Source organism: Vipera berus (genome assembly GCF_964194415.1).
Source record: "Vipera berus genome assembly, chromosome: 13".
Lineage (NCBI taxonomy): Eukaryota > Metazoa > Chordata > Lepidosauria > Squamata > Viperidae > Vipera > Vipera berus.
Window position 1 is genome coordinate 6214200 of NC_138216.1, and position 26620 is coordinate 6240819.

General features: G+C 45.4%; 1 protein-coding gene across 1 annotated transcript in view; it reads left to right on the top strand.

Annotated features, from left to right (window-relative positions):
• The window catches only part of SMG1 (SMG1 nonsense mediated mRNA decay associated PI3K related kinase), a 69256-nt gene that overhangs the window by 26175 nt on the left and 16461 nt on the right, over nt 1–26620 (top strand). Inside the window, 26 exon segments of the mRNA XM_081338394.1 lie at nt 643–797; nt 1661–1806; nt 3318–3519; nt 4747–4856; nt 5022–5169; nt 5652–5811; nt 6564–6684; nt 7753–8001; nt 8775–9059; nt 9755–9899; nt 10523–10658; nt 11533–11763; nt 11878–12055; nt 12852–13013; nt 13555–13772; nt 13939–14093; nt 14817–15039; nt 16609–16855; nt 17808–18037; nt 19784–20026; nt 21062–21310; nt 22617–22835; nt 23369–23559; nt 24254–24426; nt 24766–25045; nt 25838–26110. Coding sequence (XP_081194520.1) covers nt 643–797; nt 1661–1806; nt 3318–3519; nt 4747–4856; nt 5022–5169; nt 5652–5811; nt 6564–6684; nt 7753–8001; nt 8775–9059; nt 9755–9899; nt 10523–10658; nt 11533–11763; nt 11878–12055; nt 12852–13013; nt 13555–13772; nt 13939–14093; nt 14817–15039; nt 16609–16855; nt 17808–18037; nt 19784–20026; nt 21062–21310; nt 22617–22835; nt 23369–23559; nt 24254–24426; nt 24766–25045; nt 25838–26110 — 5129 coding nt within the window.

Sequence of the window (26620 nt, forward strand, 5' to 3'; positions counted from 1 at the left end):
CTTATGTCTTATGCTCTCTTTATGCTATATGCTGGTGATGACCTATAAAGCCCTAAATGGCATGGGTCCGGGTTATCTCAGGGAGCACCTGCTGCCAGCATCAACTTCCCATCGTCCTGTGCGCTCCCACAGGGAGGGCCTCCTTAGGGTGCCGCCAGTCAGTGAGTGCTGGCGGGTGATCCCCAGGGGAGGGCGTTCTCTGTGGGCACGCCTGCCCTGTGGAATGACCTGCCTGTGGAACTCCGGACCGCCCCCGACCTTCGTTCGTTTCACCGAGACCTAAAAACCTGGTTGTTTGATTTATCTGGCCTGGACTGAGGGGTTTTAAATTTTTAAATTTTATATTTAAATTTTAAATTTGGGCTATTGTTATTTAATCCTATTTTAATTTTAACGTTATCTTAACCTTTGTACTGTTTTAACTGTTTTTAACTTTTTAACTTTGCCCTGTAAACTGCCCTGAGTCCTACGGGAATAGGGCGGTATAGAAATCTAATTAATAAATAAATAATTAATTAATAAATAGTGCTATTGCTATTGGCTTCTGGATTTTTGCCATCCTTTACAGGAATGAAAAGGGCTCTGGGTTGGGATAACCAGGTATAAATTGGAACTAACCATTTTTGACCCCTCTGCTATCAGGGAAACGAACTAGAAGTAACTATCATGATGGTGGTTGAAGCCCTCTGCGAACTTCACTGCCCAGAAGCCATTCAAGGTATCGCTGTATGGTCTTCAGCGATAGTTGGCAAAAACCTCACCTGGATTAATTCTGTAGCTCAGCAGGCTGAAGGACGGTGAGTGGTCTGTACTACAACAGTGCTGAACGAATGTACCACGTTTTCTTTCCCCTCTGTTACGTTTAGGCCATCCATGCATGAGTGGCCATCAAGGGAGGGAAATCAAGTGGCATCATGTGGCTGAAGACTTCCTTAGGGATGTAGTGTCACACTGGCTTGTAGGAGCCCAGTTATCGGGGTGCATACATTTCCAGAGCATCCGTATAACGTAAGGGTAGGCAACCTCGGCTCCTTTATGACTCATGGACTTCAACTCCCAGAATTCCTGAGTCAGCTGACTCAGGAATTCTGGCAGTTGAAGTTCATGAGACATAAAAGAGCCGAGGTTGCCTACCCCTGACCTAGTAGAACTGAGACTGGTGCTCAGCATCTTCTGAAGAACTGTTTTAAGTCGTAGTACGGTTTGTTTGACGGGTGTCACTTTATTCCCATGGTAGGCTCTTTTGGGTATGTGGCATAGTAGCATAAATACCAACTAGGAGCAGATCCAGTACATCGCTCTCCAAATTTGGTTAACTCTTTTAAGACTTGCAGACTTCAATTCCCAGAATTCCAGGAGTTGAACTCAACAAGTCTTACAAGTTACCATGTTAGGAGACCCCCCCCTGATTTAGAAGTGAAGGGGGTGGTGGTGGGAAAGTGGAAGCTTGACACCTTTTTCTGAATGGGAGAACAGAGACGAGAACAGGATGGTGGGTTCACTTCGCCGGAAAAGGTGGGTTTTGCAGGCTAAATCTGCACTTCTGGCCTGCTTATTGCTTTTCTGCCCAGTGAGGAGCATCCTACTGTGGGACTGATTAAAGCAGTCTACATAGTCCCAGGAACTTTTGCTATCTCCTAAACACTTGACATCCTCACAGGTTTGAAAAGGCGGCAGTTGAATACCAGGAACATCTCTCTGCCATGACGGGGGTGGATTGCTGCGTCGCCGGTTTCGACAAAGCCGTCCTCAAGTTGGCTAATTTGAACAGTGGCAATAATGCCAGCCCGAAACACTCCCTCAATGGTGTGTATTCCTTTTTTTTTTTTTTGAGAGGCCGTGTTTGTTTAGTCAGTTCCTTAAAGTCCGTGACAGTCGTGGCTTTGTTGTTGTTGTTAGTTGCGAAGTCGTGTCCGACCCATCGCAACCCCATGGACAACGTTCCTCCAGGCCTTCCTGTCCTCTACCGTCTTCTGGAGTCCATTTAAGCTCACGCCTCCTGCTTCAGTGACTCCATCCAGCCACCTCATTCTCTGTCGTCCCCTTCTTCTCTTGCCCTCAACCTTTCCCAGCATTAGGCTCTTCTCCAGTGAGTCCTTCCTTCTCATTAGGTGGCCAAAGTATTTGAGTTTCAACTTCAGGATCTGGCCTTCTAAAGAGCAGTCAGGGTTGATCTCCTCTAGGACTGACCGGTTTGATCGCCTTGCAGTCCAAGGGACTTGCAGGAGTCTTCTCCAGCACCATAGTTCAAAGGCCTCCATTCTTTGGCGCTCAGCCTTTGTTATAATAATAATAAACCTTTATTGTCAAAGTACAACATGTGTACATTGAGATTAGCTGAGCCTCCCCCGTGCTCTCTCCCCCCAACACACAGTGACAACAAACCCTCCATTCCACCACACTATGTGAACCAACATGGTCCAAGTCGTGGCTTAGCAGCATAGAATAAAAGGCGTGTGTCTCTCTGTGTGTATGTGACAACACTTATAAATGAACAGGCACATAAGCCTAAAAAAAAAGCCAACTGCATGTTCCCTGGGCACATGGAACAAGTGTGAGTATAAGGTTGGCTGTCAAGTTTCCCACGATGTATGGGCTTTCCAAGTGACTCTGAGGCATTGTTTACTTTAAAAGTCCTTTATTTAGCCTAATACACCGGCAAATGCTTGCTCGAAGGAAGCTGGAATCTTTAATCTCCGCCCCCCTTGCACAATATATTAAAACACAATTCTCCACCTTTCTAATTTGGTCAGTCATCATCTTCTCCAATCAGTTTAAAGAATCAGTTTCCCTTCCCTTAGAAAAGCCGTCAAGGCCTTATCTTCCTTAATTAGAGATGGCCTTGAAAGGTGCAATCCTCCTCTTCCCCCCCTCCCAACCTTAAACTAAATCTCTTAAAGCAACACACAAGTTTAACATATGTAATGGCTACTTCTTCATCTCTTGTCAAGCAAGAACATTCAATGTTAGGCTCCTACCATTGACTTGGTAGGAGCCTTTTTTGGGGAGTGTTCACTTGTGGAGGCTCCCCCTGAGAAGTAATGGTGCAACCGCTTTTTGGCAAGGGGAGGGGGGGAAATTGGCAATGGCATTTTCTGTACCTTTGCCCAGGAGACTTAATATATTGCAGCTTGGGTGACTGTCTTGCAGGCAGGAAAATAAAACTCTTCCCCAAAAAAGGCCACACTAAATGGTTCCCCTCTAGTCCAGCTTTCATCCCAAGAAACGAATTCCAAGGTGTATGTCCAGGTTTTTCCCCCCAAATATTGTGTTTTACGTCCGTGGAGGGCACTAACAGCCGACTTCGTCTTACGCAGGAGACTCGCGGAAGATGGTGCTGACAAAGCCAGGGGATTCTTCCCCTGAAGTCATCAATTACCTGGGGAACAAAGCTTGCGAGTGTTACATTTCCATCGCTGACTGGCCCGCCGTGCAGGAATGGCAGAATGCGGTGCATGACTTGAAAAAAAACAGCAGCGGCGGCTCAGTGAATTTAAAAGCAGACTTCAACTACATCAAGTAAGTTCTGCTGGCTGATTGTTGGCTGTGCTGTGCCAGAGGGAAGCCTTTCGGGCAACGAGATGTGCTTGGGACGGCTCACCTGTCTGACGGATAAAAGGACACCAAGAGGAGATGATAACCTGAGGTTTCCCTGGAGAGGACAGCCTTTTGATTTTGAGCCGTAGTAGTTTTGCTGGGGACGCGGTGGCTCAGCGGGTTAGGACGCTGAGCTTGTCGATCAGAAAGTCGGCAATTTGGCAGGTCGAATCCCGAGTGCCGCGTAACAGAGTGAGCGCCTGTTACGCGTCCCAGCTTCTGCCAACCTAGCAGTTTGAAAGCACGTAAAAAATGCAAGTAGAAAAATAGGGACCACTCCGGTGGGAAGGTAACAGCGTTCCGTGCGCCTTTGGCGTCTAGTCATGCCGGCCACATGACCACGGAGACGTCCTCGGAAAAGCGCTGGCTCTTCGGCTTTGAAACGGAGATGAGCACCGGCCCCTAGAGTCGGAAACGACTAGCACGCATGTGCGGGGGAACCTTTACCTTTAGTTCTGCCCCTGGTAAGCTATATTTGGTTCTGCCTCCTGATTCTCTTTTACTAAGCGAGAATTTTTTTTTTAAAGAAGTAGGCCAGCCTCCCAAACAGGGGTTTAAGGAGATCAGCAGTGTCCTCGGCCCCATCTAGTCGAGCAGTCTGTTCTCACAGTGGTCCACCAACTGCCCTAGATAGAGGCAGTCCCACTACATCTCGAGAGCCATAAGTCACTGATCTCCAGGTGTCAGTCCAATGTAACAGTTCCTTTTTCGCCCATCTGAACTGCTTTCCTTGAATAGGTGTCAAAACTGAAATGGCAATCTAATGTGGGCCACTTGCAAAGATTCTGCACTTGGCGCATTCTTCTGGCCTTGCCAAAACAGATTTAACTATTTATATTTTAGGATAGCCGTTGCCCTCTGGTGTAAAACTCTGAAGTGGGTCAATTGAAAGGAACAGATGAAGCCAAAGAGGGCAAAGGGCAAAATCCATTTGTTTTCCTTTCTGACCTTTTCCTAATACGAGAGAGAGAGAGAGAGAGGGGGGGGGGGAGAGAGAGAGAGAGAGGGAGGGAGGGAGGGGGAGAGAGAGAGAGAGAGAGAGAGAGAGACCGATCTTTGCAGAGGTTGGAAAGTGACTACTGCAGGAATAAAGCAGAAAGCTGCTTGTTGCTGAGCTATATTAAGAAATGGGTTTGATTTTTGTCGTAGGTCCCTGAGCAGTTTTGGAGCAGGAGAACTTGCCGAGTGTACTGAACAACTGGAACTGCTGCCCGGGGAAGACATCAACCTGCTGATCGGAGGGGCCAAAGAAAAAATAGGTACTCCAAATTAAAGACTTATCTCTACTCACGGGGGTTCAGCTTAACTCTCACGCCCATCCATCGGTGGTGTTGGTGACCGTGGTGAGATTAAAAAAAAACAAAACAACAGCCTGAAGTCAGTGAACATTAGCAACTCTTAATATCTGCCGACGCTCGTTGTAGATATGAAGAAGCTGCTTCCCAACGTGTTGTCTCCCGATCCCAGAGAACTTCAGAAAGCCATCGAGGTTCAGCTCTTGAGAAGCTCCGTCTGTCTGGCCACGGCTGTAGGCTACATCGACCAGGAGCAGAAATGGCAGCCCATGACAGAGTGAGACTGGCGTTGCGATTGGAGGGTCGGGATAGGCTTTACACGTGTTTTATGGAAGGCTAGCAGCTCGAATAGGGACCCGGTGGCTCAGTGGGTTAGGACGCTGAGCTTGTCGATCAGATGGTCGGCCGTTTGGCGGGTCGAATCCCGAGTGCCGCGTAGCAGAGTGAGCGCCTGTTACCCATCCCAGCTTCTGCCAACCTAGCAGTTGAAAGCACGTCAAAATGCAAGGAGAAAAATAGGGACCACTACGGTGGGAAGGGAACAGCGTTCCGTGCGCCTTTGGCGTCTAGTCATGCCGGCCACATGACCACGGAGACGTCCTCGGACAAGCGCTGGCTCTTCGGCTTTGAAACGGAGATGAGCACCGGCCCCTAGAGTCGGAAACGACTAGCACGCGTGTGCGGGGGAACCTTTACCTTTACCTAGCAGCTTGAATAATTCTTGGATGTGCCGTTTGGTGTGTGTTTTTTTTTTTTTAGGAATTTGACCAAGTACTTGAAGCAGACGTCCCGCATTGCTCTCGGGCCTTTACGGCTGTCCACCTTGACCGTTTCTCAGTCTTTGCCAGTCCTCAGCACTCTGCAGCTGTACTGTTCGTCCGCTTTGGAAAACACCGTTTCGAGCCGGCTGTCCTCCGAGGTAATACGTCTTTGCCACCTGAAGGACAGGACCGGAACACCAGATATGGATGGGGGCTCTTGCTTGTAGCCTGCCCTGGCCAAGTGTGTGAATTTAGAAACTCTTGACCTTAAAAAGACCTCGTTTATACGATGGAGAACAAAGTCCAAACCGAACAAAATACTTTTGAGAATAGCCACCCTAGGCTTCAAATATGAACATGCATCAATTAGGTTTACCGGGGGTGGGGGGAATCAAGTCCTTTTACGTAGTTGCAGATAAATGTTATTTTGGTGCTTTTGTGTGTGTGTGTGTGTGTGTGTGTGTGAGAGAGAGAGAGAGAGAGAGAGAGAGAGAGAGAGAGGATTTTCTTGCCTGAGGGTATTTCATAACCAATCTTGCTGGTTTTTTTTTAAATATTTCATTTAAAGATCTGTATGGCTGAGCCATCTTAAAGCAATTCTGGGCAAGTCCCAATAACGATAAAACTCTGTACAGCTCTTTAACTCTTAAAACATAATCATAAAACAATAAAAACATCATTGCTGCAATACCCAAAGTCAGCTGGCATCGCCGCTGACTTTCCGTGATTGTATTATCAAACCCCCTAGGATTAATGAAGAGGTGTGTAGACGTGAGGCAGACGGGCACATACTTTTAATCATGTGTCCGAGACCTGTCTAGGCGTGTTTTCTATTAAAAGCTGGAAGAAAAGGCTCCTTAACGGCCCCCTCAATGACTCCTGTCCTCTGTTGTTGTTTTTTTTTTTACAGGATTGCCTCATTCCCTTGTTCAGCGAAGCCTTGCGTTCATGTAAGCAACATGACGTAAGGCCATGGATGCACGCTTTAAGATACACCATGTTCCAAAATCAGTTGTTGGAGAAACTGAAAGGTACAGACGCTAAAACACGCATGCATTCTGATAAGGAGATCCTCCAGTTCTCCCTCTCGATAATTGCGTAGCAGCTGTGTCCATCTGCAGTTTGTTTCACAGAAGCCCATCATATCGTCTCAGGAATGTCCGTTCCGTTTCTTACCGGTTATTCCTGAGAGAATCTAAAGCTATTTCCCCTAGACTACAGTTAAAAACAGGTGGCAGAATCTCTCCAGCTTATTTTCTGCCTGACAAGTTTGCAAAAAGAAGGGAAGAGTTGTATATTTCATCCGGGTGAGTTAGCCTTCGGGTTTAAGAGAACCTCGAAGTTGAGCTTGAGATCATGCTTTCAAATAAAGGGAAACAGGATTTAGATCCACTGCTTGGTAATATTATTCAAGAGAAGAGATTAGATATCTTTAGTCGGAATAGACCTGGAAGGGACCTTGGGATCAAGCAGGAGAGCTTACACCATTGCAGACAGGAGGCTGTCCTGTTTTTTCCTAAAAACCTCCAGGGATGGAGCACCCACAACTTCTGGTGGCAGGCTGTTCCACTGATTAATTCTTCTCATTGTCTGGAAGTTTCTCCTTAGTTCCAGGTTGCTTCTCTCCTTGACTAGTTTCCATCCGTTGCTTCTTGTCCTGCCTTCTGGTGCTTTGGAGAACAGAACAGAATAAGAAGGGACCTTGGAGGTCATCTAGTCCAACCCTCCTGCTCAGGCAGGAAACCCTATACCATTTCAGAAAAATGGCTGTCCAGTCTCTTCTTAAAAACCTCCAGTGTTGGAGCATTCACCGCTTCTGGAGGCAGGTTGTTCCACTGACTAATTGTTCTCACTGTCAGGAAAATTCTCCTTAGTTCTAGGTTGCTTCTCTCCTTGGTTAGTTTCCACCCGTTGCTTCTTCTCCTGCCTTCTGGTGCTTTGGAAAATAAGTTGACACATACACACACACACACACACACACACACACACACACACACACACACACCCTTCTTCCTCTTCTTTGTGGCAGCCCTCCTTCTCTGTAATTTGTGACATCTGATTCTTTTAGTTTACCCCTTTTTCGACCGCTGTGTTTTCAGACCAGAGTGTTCCAGTTAAAAGCCATTTGATGGAACTGGGGCTGACCGCCGCCAAATTTGCTAGGAAACGTGGGAACGTGGCCCTGGCAACGCGACTGCTTGCTCAGTGTAGCGAAATTCAGCCCGGGAAAACCACCACAGCCCAGGATTTAGTCCACCACTTTAAGAAGCAGCCGGCACCGATTCAGATGGACGAAAAATGGGGTCCTGACCTTGAAATAGAGAAGACCAAACTCTTATACACAGCTGGTAAGTGCCGCTTGTGTAACTTTCTCCAAAAAAAAAAAAAATCACTTTTCAGTACTAGTCATGTTTTCTTTGATTAATTAAATTTATACGTTGCCCCTCTCACTATCTGAAGTGACTATTGGATTTATCTGGCTTCAATGAAATTTTCAGATCGCGCATAACTTGAGAAATGAATGTACGTCTGATTTTCCACATGGGACTCAGATTAAGATGAAGAGTGAAATTTCAGTATATCTAAATTCAGGGTGAGAGCCAGGTTGGCGTAGTGGTGAAGGGACCAAGAGACTTGAGTTCTAAGTGCCGCCTTAGGCGCAAAGCCAGCTGGGCCAGACACTGTCTCTCAGCCCTAGGAAGGTAGCAATGGCAAACCATTTCAGGAAAAAAAAACCTCGCCAAGAAAACTGCAGGGACTTATCCAGGCAGTCTCTTGAGAAGGGGGAAAAAAAAAATTATGGCAGCTCTTGCTGCGTCAGTAGAATACTAAATGGGGATTTTAAACTTTTTAAGATGACCCTTTCTCAAATTCTCTGCCATTTCCCACTTTTTAAAGTTGGAAAGTGGCAAGACATTTTAGGAAACACATCTGCCTCCAGTGTTCTGGGTTAACACAGTGAATGTTACAGTTTTTTAACACAGATGCTTCATATCTGTCCCTTCTTCTCCGCCCCCCCCCCCCCGTGGGTTGTTAAGGCAACCTTCATCTCTGAAATATGCAGAGCTGAAATGCCAGCTTCTCGTTCTCGTGCCCCTAAAACGGCCTTCCCTGTTTTCAGGCCAGTCCACCCACGCCATGGAAATGCTGAGCTCCTGTGCCATATGCTTCTGCAAGTCTGCCAAAGCCGAAAGCGCTGTGGCCAAGTCCATCCTTACCTTAGCCAAGTGGATCCAAGCCGAGTGGAAGGAAATTTCAGGACAGTTGAAACAAGTGTACCGAGCGAGGCAGCAACAAAATCTCGCTGGCCTTTCCATGCTGTCCAGAAACATCTACACCTTGATTGATCTGCCATCTGTTAATTCCATGGAGGAAGACTATCCGAGGATCGAAAGTGAATCCACAGGTAGAAAAACAAACAAACAAACACACAAAAAAAGTTGGGGTTGTTTGTTTGTTTGTTTTGCTTTATCTGCGTAGCAGGTGGTTGATGGACCAATAGCAGATCCCACCTCACCTGTTGCACACCCTGTTCCTATCTTCCCATCTTTTTTACCATAATTTTAATCATAATTTATATTTTTATTTCCATCTATCCATCTATATCTGTCTGTCTATTCACCCACACACCCATCTACCTACCTATCTATCTATCTATCTATCTATCTATCTATCTATCTATCTATCTCTGTCTGTCCGTCCATCCATCCTCCCACCCACCCATCTCTCTCTCTCTTACCTACCTACCTACCTACCTACCTACCTACCTACCTACCTACCTATATCTATCTATCTGTCTATATCTATCTATCTATCTATCTATCTATCTATCTATCTATCTATCTATCTATCTATCTATCTATCTATCTATCTATCTATCTATCTTTTTTTTAACCTTGAAAGCCACCCAGAGTCACCCAGGTGAGATGGAGGGCAGGCAAATGTAATAAGTAAATAGACTTTTGATAATCTGGCATCATGGCATTCACCTGAGATCTTTATTTTCTCTGCTTGTTAAAATTAAGCGCGGTGAAAGGTGGACTGCTGGCTTCCCCCCCCCCCCTTGAGATAACCACACCATGCTTTGTTCTCTTTCTCCAGTAAACATCGGTGTTGGAGAACCTGATTTCATTTTGGGGCAGCTGTATCGTCTGTCTTCAGCCCAGGCTCCGGAAGTAGCGAAATCATGGGCAGCTCTAGCTAGCTGGGCTTATAGATGGGGCCGAAAGGTGGTTGACAATGCCAGGTAAATCCATTTTTTTTTTAAAAAAAATGACATGGGCTGTGAATACATCTCAAGTTAATAACTTTCTGTAAACGGATTTCAGGTGGAATCATTATAAACCTGCCTCATTTAACTTGTGAACCTCTGTTGCAGAGTCAATTTAAATTGCGAAAGGGTGCATCCTGTCATTTTCCAAAAAGAGGATGTCATCAAGAAACAAAAGAGATTGATTTTCTTAATCACAGATAAAAAAAAAACAGCTTCCAGGAAGTCTTAACTTGACCTTTGTTGTGAGGTTGAACTATAGCTTTCCAAAAGTGGTTGGCTACCTGCAGGCTTATCGTAAAACTAATCGCTGCAAGGTCTTTCTTAATTTCAAAAATTAACACGCTGGTTCTCTTGTCTTAACTTTCCAAATATTTCTCTTGCATTTTAAGAACTTGAAAGAACCACAGTAAACCCTGATTCCTTTGTGTTTCTAAAGTTTTTTATTTTCCGTTGCTAGCTTTTACGGGGCAGGGGGAGATAATTGAATAAGCAGACTGCACAGTAGGCTATCTGGGGGGGGGGGAATCGTTCTGGCAAAACTGTATTAGCACCACCCAAATAACTTAACTTTTGGAAAAAATTCCTCGATGTTACAGTCAAGGAGGCGTGCGCTTGCTGCCGAGGGAAAAATCTGAAGTTCAGAGCCTACTTCCGGAAGACATTACCGAGGAAGACAGAGAGAAAATCTACAACATCCTTGGCCAGGCAGTCTGCCGCCCGGCTGGGATCCAGGTAAGTCTGAAATTTGCAGGTGAATGGTGGCTGAAAAGTCAGATTACAGGTAGTCTTCACTTAATAATAATAATAAGTAGGAAGGGACCTTGGAGGTCATCTAGTCCAACCCCCTGCTCAGGCAGGAAAGCCTATACCTCCACGTACGTCCACAGTTGAGCCCAACCTTTACATTTGTTAAGCGGGTTTCGCCCCATTTTACGACTTTTTCTTGCCACGGTTGGTTGGGTGGGCCACTGCCGTCGTTAAATTGGTAAGAGGGTTGTTGAGTGAATCTGGCTTCCCCTCATTGGCTTTGCTTGTCAGAAGGTCGCAAGAGGTGGTCAGGTGACCCTGAGGCACTGCCTCCGTCATAAATGTGAGTCAGTTGCCAAGCGCCCACAGGTCGATCACGTGACCGCGGAGAGGCCACAATGGTCCGCACCTGCGAAAAAAAGGCCACAAGCCGCTTTTCCCAGCAATTCTATGTGTAACTTTGAACGGTCATTAAGTGAACTGTTGTAAGTCGAGGACGGCCTGCACTGTCTTTGGCTACAGAATTAAGAGCTGATTAACGGCCTTGTACGAACCTGCTCAATCTTAATCGAAAGGCCAACGTCACTAGATCGCTACCGCATGGCTGTTTCTTTATAGGATAATATATTTTGAGGGCCATGCGTCCTACGGGAAAAGGGCGGTATATAAATCTAATAAAATCTAAATCTAAATCTTATCATCAGAAGCTTGCCGAGAAAGTGGCTCGCTTAAAAAGACCCTTGACTGAAATAGGACAAAAATTGGGCTTTGCGTGTTTTTATTTTGCCAACTTGTAACCTGCTTTGGTGTTACCCGGGGTGCGGGGGGAGGTAACCTTTCCATTTAAATTCCCCTTTAGGATGAGGACATCACCCTTCAGATTGCAGAGAGCGAAGACAACGAGGAAGACAATATGGTTGACGTGATCTGGCACCAGCTGTTGAGCAGTTGCCCCTGGCTCTTGGACCTGGAAGAGAACTCGACCGAGGGACTCATCAAAGTGTGGAGGAAAGTGGTGGACAGGATCTTCAGCCTTTACAAGCTTTCCTGTAGTGCCTATTTTACTTTCCTGAAACTCAATGCCGGCCAGGTAGGCAGTTGTGCATGGCGATCGGTTTGCCAAACCAGCTGTCAAGCCCCACTGAGGCTTGTTATAAAGGGGCTGTCCTCTCAGAAAGAGCTTGCTTCCTCTTTTGGTTAACAGGTTCCTCTGGATGAAGATGACCCCAGATTGCACCTGAGGAATATTTCAGAACAGAGCACTGATGATGTCATTGTAATGGCCACCTTGAGGTTGTTGAGGCTGCTTGTGAAACACGCTGGGGAACTGCGGCAGTACCTGGAGAACGGGCTGGAAACGACTCCTACAGCTCCATGGCGAGGTAGGGACATTTTTGTTAGTAGTTCAGAATATTATTCTCTTGGCCTTCAAGCTTGTTTTAGAGAAATAAAAACCAACTTGAGTTAATAGGCTACAATTGATTGATTGTAATTATCCCATGCTGATTATATTTGCATTTCGTGGGGCTAGAAGTTTGGTCATGGTAGACCTGGTAAAAACACACTTTTCCTCCCCCTCGTAAGTAACTGAAGGAATTCTATTCATTTATTAAATTTACATGCTGCTCATCTCACTTCTGAGCAAGGACTGAATTGAGGAGCATTTTCTTTTGTGACATTGTGGGATACTTTACAAATGTGTGTCCGTTTCTCACCCTGAGCTTCACAGCACAGACATGGAATCTTTTGTGCATTTGGAACTCGAAAAAAATATTTTCTTGACAGGGTGTGAAAGTGTATGATAAATAGGAATATGAGTAAGACAGCATTGCTAAAAAGACCAGTGAATTTTACGATGTATCAACGAAAATGTGTTGGCTGTATTCTGCATTGCTCTGAGTTCGCCGCTTAAGAATTCTGCACAGTTCCGGCTTCTGCTGGGCAAGATAGCTATTTACAGTAGCACTTTTAGCACTTGAAGCATTTTCGCGCTTCAGCTGTAAGACAGTCAAGAATGGTGCATGTGCTAACGAGAGATTATACTCATTAGTAGGTGTTTAAGAGCAATAAGACTTAATTGCAGTTTTAAGTGGTCAAATGCAAAAACAACAGTTACATCTTTCGTTTGCAGCGTGCCAATCAAATTCTTTACGCTGTCTGCTTTTTGTCTTCGTAAAGGCATAATTCCTCAACTCTTCTCACGACTAAATCACCCGGAAGTGTATGTTCGACAGAGCATTTGCAACCTTCTCTGCCGAGTAGCACAAGACTCTCCTCACCTCATCCTGTACCCTGCAATTGTTGGCACCATTTCTCTTAGCAGTGAATCTCAAGCCTCAGGTATGTTTGATTTGGTACCTTTTGAAATGTTCCATTTCTCTAGGTCAGGGCTAGGCAACCTTGGCTCTTTTATGACTCTTGGACTTCAACTCCCAGAATTCCTGAGCCAACATGGCTCAGCTTGGAAACCTCTCCCTTTCCCCTCAGCGTGGCTGGCTCAGGAATTCTGGGAGTTGAAGTCCACGAGTCATAAAAGAGCCAAGGTTGCCTACCCCTGCTCTAGGTCATTTATTTTACAGCCAGGTTGCAAGTCCATGCTGGTTGTATGCTGAGGACTACCTGTATTGATGTTCTGTTGGAAAAATGGCCCTGTGGGTGAACACTGATGCTGCTCCATCTTTGAATGCAACTGCCACAATTAACCAGCTTTGTGGCTCTGATCCTCCATAGCTTGTCTTTATATAGGACCAATATTGCTGAGGTGGCCAAGATGGGCTCACACCAGTCTGAGGATGTGTAGATAATCTAACCAAGTTAAGTCTGGCCATCTTTGGCCGACTTGGATTTTTCTGCCTAACCGTCTTTTCCTTTGAAAACCTAGGGAGCAAATTCCCCTCGGCAATTCCTACCTTTCTGGGCAACATTCAAGGGGAAGAACTGCTGGGCAGCGAGTGTGATGGGGCAAGTCCTCCAGCTTCTCAAGAGAGCCTAAAGGATGAGGCCAAACTGGGCTTAAATGAAGATCAGGCAATGATGCAAGACTGCTACAGCAAAATTGTCGAGAAGCTGTCAGCTGCAAACCCCACAATGGTGTTACAGGTATTATTTTTCTGCCTCAGTTTTGCTGCTTGTGTTTTAAGCTGGACCTTCCGTGCTTTTAACGATTCTGGCTTAAAGCAGGAAGGAATCGGTGTTCTTTGCCCCTGGGAAAGACATTTCTGCCTTTGTACCGCTAAAAGAAACGTTTGCATTGATGTCAACTCAGGTTCAAATGCTTGTAGCCGAGCTGCGCCGAGTCACGGTTCTCTGGGACGAACTTTGGCTGGGGGTCCTTTTGCAGCAACACATGTACGTCCTCCGGCGGATTCAGCAACTGGAAGATGAAGTCAAGAGAGTCCAGAATAACAACACCTTACGCAAGTAAGCTTTCTCTCACAATGCACGAGAATGACGTGCTGCCTCATGAAATGTCCTCGTGAGAAATTAGTTGAATGGTTTTTCTCAAAGAACTTTTGGTAAAAAAAAAAAAGGTCCACATTTCATTCTTTTCCCTGAAAACAGTTTGCAGGCAGGTTAACTGGAAGTCACAGAGGCATTAAGCACTTTAGAAAAAAAAGTTCATAGTTTCTTATCTTCTGCAGACCGGTAGTCCTCAACTTACGGCTTTAATTGACCCCCCCCCAATTACTGTTGTACGTTGTGTTGGTCATTAAGTGGGTCATCACCTCTGCAGTGATCATTGAGTGAATCCATTATCCAAAATGGGCGTCTTTGCCAGAAACAAAAGTCTTTTAATGTTGGGATCGTGTGAACACAGGACCAGAAATGTGGGCTGGTTGCTGAGCATTCAAAATTGTGAACACACAAACCTTGGAGGGGGCCAAGCTGTCAGCACTTTGAATCAGGGTCATAAGTGGTCGTGGGGAGGTCCGTCGTAATGGTGAAAGACCGCTCGGTGACCGGTTGTAAGTTGAGGACTACGGTAAGTAGGAATTAAATTTCAGCCTGCCGTCAGATTTTGTAATGGAATGCTAATAAAAACTGCACCATGTGGGGGGAGAGGGAGAAAATAATATCAAGGAATAATTTCCCCCTAACTGCTCTTGTTTCCCTCCTCCTTCCCCCCCCCCACTTTCCTTTAAGAGAGGAAAAAATAGCCATCATGCGTGAAAAACACACAGCCTTAATGAAACCCATCGTGTTTGCTCTGGAACACGTGCAGAGCATCACGGCCGCTCCTGCTGAAACGCCCCACGAGAAATGGTTTCAAGATAATTATGGGGAGGCCATCGAAAATGCCTTGGAAAAGCTGAAGAATCCCTCAAATCCTGCAAAGCCGGGAAGCAGCTGGATTCCTTTCAAAGAGGTCGTGTTTTTTTCTTTCCTGCTTTTTATATATATATAGGAAGGAAGTTAAAACACTGCCTGATATATAATCAGCCCAGGTTCGAATCTCAGATAAAGGGTATGACTAACTGATGAGAACATAAAGAGTTCGAAATGATCATCTTAGCCTCCCAAATTCTTTATTAGCAATTTGAATAATTTGCACAAATAATGAGCTGTCATAAGTTTGACTATGTCCTGTGGATAAGCCCTGAGTCGGGCCAAAACAGGAATGAAAGAGTTAATTAGCAAGGTCCATTCAAAAAGCCTTGACAAATACTTATATATATATATATATATATATATATATATATATATATATATATATATATATATATATATATATATATATATATATATATATATATATATAGATATATAGATATAGATATATATATAGATATAGATATAGATATAGATATAGATATAGATATAGATATATAGATATATAGATATATATATATATATATATATATAGATAGATAGATAGATAGATAGATAGATATATAGATAGATATACACACACACACACACACACACACACACACACACACAATCTAAGAAGCCCAAATCAATGTGCTTAGCAATAGCCTTCATTCTATGTATATGCCTGCTTATTAGGGCTTCCGCCCCCCCCCCCCAAGCGGCATTATTACAAAGTCAGCTTATTTCCCCCAACAATCTGGGCCCTCATTTTACCTAACCTCGGAAGGATGGAAGGCTGAGTCAACCTTGAGCCTGGTGGGACTCGAACCTGCACTAATTGCAGGCAGCTGGTGTTACTTATTTTGTTGGAAGTTGGAAAAAATTTTTACTGTGCGCACATAAGATAACAGGATGGGCATACAACTGAGCACTGATGGGTCCGTCCTTGTTTTGCAAAAGTTGGTGTTGCATCCCTCTCCAAAGTGAATTCTGATTCCCAGAAGAGGGTCTTGGAGTGGTGACTGCCTTGATCCGCAGATCCCAAGATAAAGCTCCAGGATGAGTGAGACTCTCCCTATGTAACAAGTCAAGGAGTTTTTTTAAATGGTTCCTTTGTAGAACGTGGAGTTAATTCATCAGCTGGCGTGGTTTGATATCCTGGATCACCTTTTTCTTTTCTTTTCTCCCCCCCCCCTCTTTTAACTATTTATCGCCAAAGTTAAAATATAAAATTGGGAAAGAAAATTAAAACAAGCAAACAAACACGAAACGTTAACAATAAAAATAAAAAAGATGTACAAGAAAAATGACATAATGCACGTCCCAAAGGTGCTGTTCGACATTCAACTGGATTTTCTTTCTTTTTTTCCTTGTTTTTTTTCCCCCTTGAAAACATTTTACTTCTCATCCAAGAGGCTTCTTCGCTTCTGGCTTCTTGAATGAGAAGCGAAACGTTTTCAAGGGGGGGCGGAAACAACTCCAAGAAAGTCCAATTGCCCTTTGAACGGCACCTACGGGACAGTCGTGGCCTGGACGACTCAACACAATGGACCTTAACACTTAACACCCAATGGACTTAACACAATGGACCTTTTCGTAACCCTGTCCGTGTATACAAAAACAGGTGATGCTCAACCTTCAACAGAGAGCCCAGAAGCGGGCCAGCTATATTTTGCGCCTGGAGGAGATCAGCCCCTGGCTGGCGGCCATGACCAACACGGAGATCGCTCTCCCCGGAGAAGTGTCCGCCAGAGACACCGTCACCATTCACAGCGTAGGAAGCACCATCACCATTTTGCCAACAAAAACCAAGCCGAAGAAGCTCCTGTTTCTGGGTTCCGATGGGAAGAATTACCCGTATCTTTTCAAAGGTAAGACTTTTCAGCCAGTGGGGCAGCATTACTTCAGCGATGAGGTCTCGTGACTAGAAATGCCAGACTTCTCTCAGTCTACGTTACTCTCATTGGCCATTGGATTAGTTTAATTATTCAGCTGACGGATGCACCTGCTTAGAGAACCCAGGGCCACTTTTCGGAATCCCTGCAACTCTCCAGCCCGGGGGTCTTCAGAATTCCGGAGGGTTGGCTGAGGGATTCTGGGAGTTGAAGTCCACAAGTCTTAAAGTCGCCCAGTTTGAAGAGCCCTGATCCAGCCAGTGGGCTTTGCAAGAACATTGACTGCATAAAAATACAGGTTGTTCTCTTGGTTGTTAGTTGCGAAGTCGTGTCTGACCCATCGCGACCCCACAGACAACGTTCCTCCAGGCCTTCCTGTCCTCTCCCATCTTCTGGAGTCCCTTTAAGCTCACGCCTCCTGCTTCAGGGACTCCATCCAGCCACCTCCTTCTCTGTCGTCCCCTTCTTCTTCTCTTGCCCTCAACCTTTCCCAGCATGAGGCTCTTCTCCAGTGAGTCCTTCCTTCTTCTCATTAGGTGGCCAAAGTATTTGAGTTTCAACTTCAGGATCTGGCCTTCTAAAGAGCAGTCAGGGTTGATCTCCTCTAGGACTGACCGGTTTGGTCACCTTGCAGTCCAGGGGACTCGCAGGAATCTTCTCCAGCACCGTAGTTCAAAGGCCTCCATTCTATTTATGACCATTTTGTTTAGCGGCCGCTCAAAGTGACAACAGTGTCTAAATAGTGATTTGCAACTAGTCCTTGCCCTTAAAGACAGTTGCAGAAACCCGTAGTCAGGGGATTGCGATTCGGGCGCTGGGCAGTCGCTGGACTACCTGGCCCCAAACCCGAAGGGGAGGCTGAGTTGGGGAGCAAGGAAGGCACCTCCCACGTAACCCTAACACTCGTCTGCTTTTTTCCCCCCCACAGGCCTTGAAGACTTGCACCTGGACGAGCGGATCATGCAGTTCCTGTCGATCGTCAACACCATGTTTGCTACAATCAATCGCCAGGAGACGCCTCGTTTCCATGCCAGGCATTACTCAGTTACTCCTCTGGGAACGAGATCAGGCCTGATTCAGTGGGTGGATGGAGCCACACCTTTGTTTGGGCTTTACAAAAGGTGGCAGCAGCGCGAGGCGGCGTTGCAAGCGCAGAAGGTAAAGACAACGCGGGGAGGGGTGTGTGTGTTTCCCCACTTCTGGAGACCCTATATTGTGTGGCATTCACATTCCATAAATGACTTGCATCTAGGGGTGGGGGTGGGGATCGCTTCAAACTTGGATCAGGTGGTTTTATTTTCCCCCTGAGATTTGGGGGTTGTATTCCTGTGCCAAAAATCTTTTGTCTTTTCTTTTTTTAGAAAATTTTATTAAATGTACATTTAAAAACAAAAGTGGACATGATTCAACTTCCCTAGCTACAACATTACTATTCGTATTACCTTATGTTACAGAAAGAAATAACGAAAAATTGAAATACATTCTGTGACGGGACAGGGTATAACAAACTGTACATATTTACAGCGTTATATCAGTTGTGTCCTGATATAGGTGCTAATAAGAAATCCTTACATTATCAACTAATCAAACAATAGTCATCTCGGCGATCCTCCTTATCTCTAACCAATTGTACAAATTTTGCCAAATTTCATCATACTCTTTTTCAGTCTTATTTTTGATCTCTAGGGTTAACCTGTCCATTTCGGCGCAGGATAAAATTTTATCTATTATTTCTTCTTCAGTGGGTGTTTCCTTTCTTTTCCAAAAATCTTTTCATTGGAGGCCTGGATTTCTTCCCCATTTCAAACTGGAGATTTCAGGAGAGCCTGCGTACTTAAAACAGGAAAAGAAACCTGAGCTTAAAAAACAGCCATTCCCCAGCCAGCTCTTTGCAACTCCCATAATCCTTACTGGCTGGGGGGACTCTGGGGAATCTGATCTGGATGGTATTGGGCTGTAACACCCATAATACTTAGTCTACTGCTTCCTGGGTGGGATTAATCAGGTTGGCCTCAAGGCAGGAAGAGCTTTGCTTTCTGTCCTTTTGGGTTTGAGCATCACAGTTACAGCTAACTGTTGGGGAAAAAAGTCTTTAGTACACCATTGGATCTTGGAAAGAAGTTGGGCAATCAGTAAGCAGTTACTTATTTTGTGTGTACTTATACTGAGGAAAAAAGGGACGCGGTGGCTCAGTGGGTTAGGACGCTGAGCTTGTCGATCAGAAGGTCGGCAGTTTGGCGGGTCGAATCCCGAGTGCCGCGTGACAGAGTGAGCGCCTGTTACTCGTCCCAGCTTCTGCCAACCTAGCAGTTCGAAAACACGTAAAAATGCAAGTAGAAAAATAGGGACCACTACGGTGGGAAGGTAACAGCGTTCTGTGCGCCTTTGGCGTCTAGTCATGCCGGCCACATGACCACGGAGACGTCCTCGGACAAGCGCTGGCTCTTCGGCTTTGAAATGGAGATGAGTACCAGCCCCTAGAGTCGGAAACGACTAGCATGTGTGTGCGGCGGAACCTTTACCTTTACCTTTTATACTGAGGGAAGATTGCATTCCCCACTCTTCTTAGCTTAGTGGTTAGCAGTCAATATGATATTATTTCTCCTTGATAAAATAAAACGACACAAGAAGCATCAGGTGACAGACAGGCCGCATAATCTTTACTTTAGAAGTGTTGTAATCTCTCGTCCTATCTAGAGAAGATAGAAGATGCTTTGAAATGGGAATAGTAAAAAAAAAAAAGGTAAACCGTTAAGATTTGCTATCCACCATACATTATTGGCTAGCTGGTAATGCGTAATATTACATGAAAGGTGTGCGGTAACGATTATTCGGCTAATATTCTTTGGCATGAGCTGAGCTGGGCAAACCCCATTTTTAACAGGCTGTGTTTTTAATATGCAGGATTCTTATCAGGCCCCACAAAATCCAGGGATTGTGCCCAGACCCAGTGAACTCTACTACAGTAAAATTGGACCAGCCTTGAAAGCAGTTGGACTTAGCCTGGATGTTTCCCGTCGAGACTGGCCCTTAAATGTCATGAAGTCGGTTTTGGAAGAATTAATGGAAGCCACACCACCCAGTCTTCTAGCCAAAGAGCTTTGGTCCTCATGTGCCACGCCTGATGAATGGTGGAGAGTGACTCAGGTAGTACATTAAAACAGGGTTCCCCAACCCCCGGTCCTTGGACCAGCACCGGGCCGCAGCATGCCAGCAACCAGTCCGCACGCACAAGCAAAGCCCCATCCGCCGCGGGATGCAGGCATCACACAAAAACCACGCACCCTCCGGTCCATGGAGAAAAAAACTTTCTCCGCATAAACCGGTCCCTGGTACCCAAAAGGTCAGGGGCCTCTGCATTAAAAGACCTTGGGTGTGTAGAGTGTAGTTAGATAAGATTGGCCCCCACTTTGACACTCTTTCTCAAGGCTCTGAAGATCTGGTTTTGCCAACAGGCCTGGAGAACCCAAAGTGGGATGAAGCCCTCCTCGTGGCTTATTGATTGATTGTTGTCCCTGGGGCGGAGTGGGGAACGTTATGGCTTTTTATTGTTTCTTTAGACGAGTTTTTTTTTAATCTTTGTAAAGCAGCCTGCAGTGTGAGTTAGGCAGCCGTATAAATTTTCTGAAATAAAATAAATTTGTATCTGTACCATTCCACTTCTCGTTTGGATTTGCTAGACCTCTTTTTTTAGAAAAAAAATAAAAATAAATAAATTCAAGAGTTCTTTTTTCCAAAGGAAAAAAAAAAGGTTGCTCTTGCTTTATAAAGCCATAGTCATCAGACATGATTTCAGAGTTATGTAATGACTCTGGAGGTCCATCAATTTTGATTGTTAACGCTGGCCGTTCTCCTAAAGGCTTGTCCATATGTGCAGGAGGAGGAGGGTTCCATGTCCAGGTGTGACAATTCCCCAGCCAGCTGTTAAAAACAGCCCTGGAAATGGAGAAACAGGCGCGCACACAATTCTCCCTGCCTGTATGACGCACCATAAAGACATGGTTACATTTTACTGGGAAGGCATTCTGCGCATGGGTTGGCATTGTTCCCTTGGGTCCTTTTCCTACTTAGAATGGACTTACGTAAGCCTTGGTGAGCAGTGGGTGGGGAAAGGCGATGGTGAGAAAATAGATGACTTATATGGTTTAATGTTTTTTTTCCTTTCTCCCCCCTCCTCCCAAGTCGTACGCACGATCAACGGCAGTGATGTCAATGGTTGGCTACATAATTGGCCTGGGAGACAGACATCTGGATAACGTGCTCATCGACATGACCACCGGGGAAGTTGTGCACATTGATTACAACGTTTGCTTTGAGAAAGGGAAGAGCCTGCGTGTGCCCGAGAAAGTCCCCTTCCGGATGACCCAAAACATTGAAACTGCCTTCGGAGTGACAAAAGTGGAGGGGGTCTTTAGGCTTTCTTGCGAACAGGTAAGCTGGCAAGGATCCAGGCTGAAACGGGAAGGTTTAAATCCTAGAGATCTTTTCTTTTCTCTTTCGTCAGGAGGAACGATATTGCTTACAGTTAGTCCGCAACACACACAACCGATCGCTTATTGACCGTTTGAAATTATGAAGGCGTTCGTTCTCTCTCTCTCTCTCTCTCTCTCTCTCTCTCACACACACACACACACACACACACACAAACACACACACACACACACACACACACACAGAGATATATTTATGACCTGGTTCCAAAGTTCCCAGGGCACTCCCCCCTCCCCCATGGTCATGTGACCACATTTCGGACGCTTGGCAACCAGCTCACACTTATGGGTGTTTGCATTTTTACAACATTTGAGCCGAAAGCCAGTTTTAACTTCCAGTTTTCAGCAAAAACGTCCCACAGCAAATAATGGATTCACTTTAACAACTGTCGTGTTCGCTTTAGCGAAAAAGGTTGTAAAATCAGATCCGCTTACATGATGAATAGAATAGAATAGAAGAATAGAATAGAATAGAATAGAATAGAATAGAATAGAATAGAATAGAATAGAATAGAATAGAATAGAATAGAATAGAATAGGAGCTGGAAGGGACCTTGGAGGTCTTCTAGTCCAGCCCCCTGCTCAAGCAGGAGGACGTATACCATCTCAGTCAGGTGACTGTCTAGCCTCTTCTTAAAAACCTCCAGTGATGGAGCATGCACGATTTCTGGTGGCAAACTGTTCCACTGCTTGATTGTCCTCACTGTCAGGAAGTTTCTCCTTAATTCCAGGTTGCTTCTCTCTTTGATCAGTTTCCAACCATTGTTTCTTGTCCTTCCCTCTGGTGCTCTGGTGAACAACCTGGCCCCCTCTGCCTTGTGGCAGCCCCTCAGATACTGGAAGGCTGCTATCGTGTCTCCCCTATTTCTTCCTTTCTTTAGACTAGCTGACTCAGGAATTCTGGGAGTTGAAGTCCATGAGTCATTAAAGAGCCGAGGTTGCCTACCCCTGGGCTAGCCAAACCCAAGTCCCGCAGCCGTTCTTCCTATGTTTTAGCCTCCAGGCCTTGGATCCTCTGAGTTGCTCTTCTCTGAGTTTTTTTTTCCCAAACACTCAACCTCTTTTTTTTGTCACAACCTATGACTGTAACGGGGTAGTCTCCCTTATGCTCACAAGCTGAGGATTAGCAGCACTGCCTTTCGAAAGAGACCTGACTAGGCCCTGCCCCTGAGACGTTGGACAGAAACGTTCCCTTTCTGCAAACGTTGCTCTGAGCTCGCGTATAACTGCAGCTGTTCTTAAAACAGGTCCTGCACATCATGCGCCGAGGACGAGAAACCCTGCTGACGTTACTTGAAGCTTTCGTCTACGACCCGCTAGTAGACTGGACCGCCGGGGGCGAAGCCGGCTTTGCTGGAGCTGTGTACGGTGGCGGCGGTCAGCAAGCGGAGAACAAACAGAGCAAAAGAGAAATGGAAAGGGACATTACTCGCAGCCTCTTCTCCTCAAGAGTCGCAGAAATAAAGGTATCGGCATCCCGTGACACAGCTTCGTATTTGAAAGGCCTAACTTTGAGGAGCGGTAGGCAAGTATTACTGCCAATAATCGTGTCAGTAATTTTAAATTACTGTACGGAGACGGCCTTGAAGAAACTATTCAGCAGTTGTTAAGTGAACTTAAGCTTAGCCTGTGAGAGTGAGAAAGAAGCTCAAGATTGCCCCACTTTGATTCTCTTTGGTATAAAACTGGGGAGAGAGAATGTACTAGGCTTTCAAGATTCTCTTATTCTACCCATTAACCATAAAGTACAGTAGCAATAGCCCTTGGGTAAACCGTTTCCTAAGCTGGCTTATTTTTAAGGGTTCACTCTTACACCATTTCAGATTTCCTTTCTGGCAAAAGTCAATTTGCATTTTAAATTTTTAAAGCATTCCTCTCTAGCTATAGATGTGGAAACCCAGCAGGATGATGATGATAATTGTTAATTTACACCCACTAAAAACCCAGGAAACTTGCAATATTTAGTTTAGCTTACTTGTAATGTAACGTTTGTTCACAGGTCAACTGGTTTAAGAACAGGGATGAAATGCTGACTGTGATTCCTAAACTGGATAGCAGTTTAGGGGAATATTTACATTTGCAAGAGCAGCTGACAGACATTGAAAAATTGCAAGGCAAACTATTAGAAGAGAGTGATTACCTGGAAAGCGCCGAAGGGATTGATCATCCATCTCATACACTGCAGCACCGGTAGTTATTTTTGCTAAATGATGCTTATGTTTGGTGAGTCTGAAAATAATTTATGAAACTCCAGGCAACTTGTACTTGATAGACCATGCGGTCGGTCTTAAGGTGAGGAGACCTGGATACTTAGATAACTCTTGTTTAATGCTTTTTAAAAAAAACTGTCACAAGGCTTGCAATCATGCCAGTGGGGTGTTCAAGAACTTTAGAAAAACTTTTTAAAAATATATTAAGGAATCTGAAAGTTCACTGTGGTGGGCCTGGCTGTTTACTTATTATGGTTGATCCCTTGTGAAAACGAACACGCTTGAATTAGGAGCATTGTAAGCATTTAACAGGTTTATCAACTGTTTAAGAACCATTTTTGCTCTTGCAGGGAAATGGGGCGGCAAACAAATTTGATAAAGAAAATAAACCAAGCAAATTTTATCTTGTTATTCAGTTCAGTATTTTTAAAGGAGAACTGCTAAACCAGGTCAGATTTTTTGAAATAGCCTGTTCGGAAATAATTAGTTTCAATTCACTTAGCAGATGTGTCCAAAGAATACCGGTAATACATCAAACAGATGTAAAGTTGATAATAGCTGTCTAGGGATGTTGACTTCAACTGTGTGTCTTCATACTCTCCTCCTCCTCCTCCTCCTCCTCCTCCTCCTCCTCCTCCTCCTCCTCCTCCTCCTCCTTCTTCTTTTAAATGCAGATATTCCGAGCATACACAGCTGCAGTCCCAGCAGAGAGCAGTGCAGGAAGCCGTCCAAGTGAAACTGAACGAATTTGAGCAGTGGATCTCTCACTACCAAGCTGCTTTCAGTAATCTGGAAGCAACTCAACTTGCAAGCCTGCTTCAGGAGATCAGCACCCAGATGGATCTTGGTATGAGACGGAGGCTTGGGTCTAATTTGAGATAGGATGTGGGGACAGATCAACTGTCTGTCTGTCTATATCTGTCTGTCTTATCTATCCATCCATCTATATCCATCCATCTGTCCATCATGTCTGTCTGTCTGTCTTGTCTGTCTGTCTGTCTGTCTGTCTGTCTGTCTGTCTGTCTCTCTCTCTCTCTCTCTCTCTCTCTCTCTCTCTCTCTATCTATCTATCTATAAATAAAGTGCTTGGCTTTATTTATTGATATGATGCATGAATGACGTAGATGTTGCTCTCTTTAACATGAGTAGATTTGAAGGGTTTTCCTGGCGTTTCGTTGTTTTTAAGGTCCTCCAAGTTACGTACCTGCCACCACCTTCCTTCAAAATGCTGGCCAGGCCCACTTGATCAGCCAGTGTGAGCAACTGGAAGGGGAGGTTGGTGCTCTTCTCCAGCAGAGGCGCTCAGTTTTGCGCGGCTGTCTCGAACAACTGCACAACTACGCCACCGTTGCACTGCAGTATCCCAAAACCGTGTTCCAGAAGCACCGTGTCGAGCAGTGGAAGGTCTGGATGGAAGACCTCATTGTTAACATGACCATAGACCGTTGCCAGGATCTCTATCGGAAGTAAGCTCTCTCTCAGACTTTACAGGGGGAGGGAGGATGGAATAAGATTTCAATCGAAGTAATTAATTTCTTCCAACTGGACTCATTAATGTGCTATATATATATATTGACCTGTGAAATATGCATATTTTTCCCCCCGATGGGCCAAACAAAGTATTTTGACCCTTGCATCAATCACGCGCTTTAGCTTCACCAAGCTTGGGTGCTTTTTTTTTCTTTTTAGTACTTAATAAAAGTATAAGGTAAAGGTAAAGGTTCCCCCGCACATGCGTGCTAGTCGTTTCCGACTCTAGGGGCCGGTGCTCATCTCCATTTCAAAGCCGAAGAGCCAGCGCTTGTCCGAGGGACGTCTCCGTGGTCATGTGGCCGGCATGACTAGACGCCAAAGGCGCACGGAACGCTGTTACCTTCCCACCGTAGTGGTCCCTATTTTGCTACTTGCATTTTTACGTGCTTTCGAACTGCTAGGTTGGCAGAAGCTGGGACGAGTAACAGGCGCTCACTCTCTTAGGCGGCACTCGGGATTCGACCCGCCAAACTGCCGACCTTCTGATTGACAAGCTCAGCGTCCTAACCCACTGAGCCACCGTGTCCCAATAAAAGTATATAGTGCTTTTATTACACCACTTGCAGTATTTTCTCTTAAGAAGATTATAATGTCTACCGATGGGACTCAGTCAACTACCTCATGCTCAGCGGACCGGCTTTTGCATTATAGCGAACCATATAGCAAGAGTCTTCCTTTTTAAAAAATACTTTAAAAAAAGGTTGATAATTTTGTTGCTTCCCCAGGTACGAAATACAATATGCCCCTCAACCTCCTCCGGCAGTGTGTCAGTTTATCAGCACGACGGAAATGACTTTGCAGCGCTACGCGGCAGATGTCAACAGCAGGCTGATCCGGCAGGTAGAACGGTTGAAGCAGGAAGCCGTCACGGTCCCAGTCTGCGAAGAGCAGCTGAAGGAAATCGAGCGTTGCATCAAAGTCTTCCTCCACGAAAACGGAGAAGAGGGTTCACTGAGCTTAGCCAGCGTGATCATCTCTGCTCTTTGCAGCCTCACCAGGTGAGACGCTGGGCAAAACGGACTCACGAGTTGCTCATGTGTTAGGAGGCTTTTCCTGTTTTCAAAAGGTTTTTGGTTTTGGGTTTTTGTTTTTTTTACTGATTATAAAACACGGTGAATGTGTTGTTAGTTGCGAAGTCGTGTGTCTGACCCATCGCGACCCCACAGACAACGTTCCTCCAGGCCTTCCTGTCCTCTACCATCTTCTGGAGTCCCTTTAAGCTCACGCCTCCTGCTTCAGGGACTCCATCCAGCCACCTCCTTCTCTGTCGTCCCCTTCTTCTTCTCTTGCCCTCAACCTTTCCCAGCATTAGGCTCTTCTCCAGTGAGTCCTTCCTCCTTCTCATTAGGTGGCCAAAGTATTTGAGTTTCAACTTCAGGATCTGGCCTTCTAAAGAGCAGTCAGGGTTGATCTCCTCTAGGACCGACCGGTTTGATCGCCTTGCAGCCCAAGGGACTCGCAGGAGTCTTCCCCAGCATCGTAGTTCAAAGGCCTCAATTCTTGGCGCT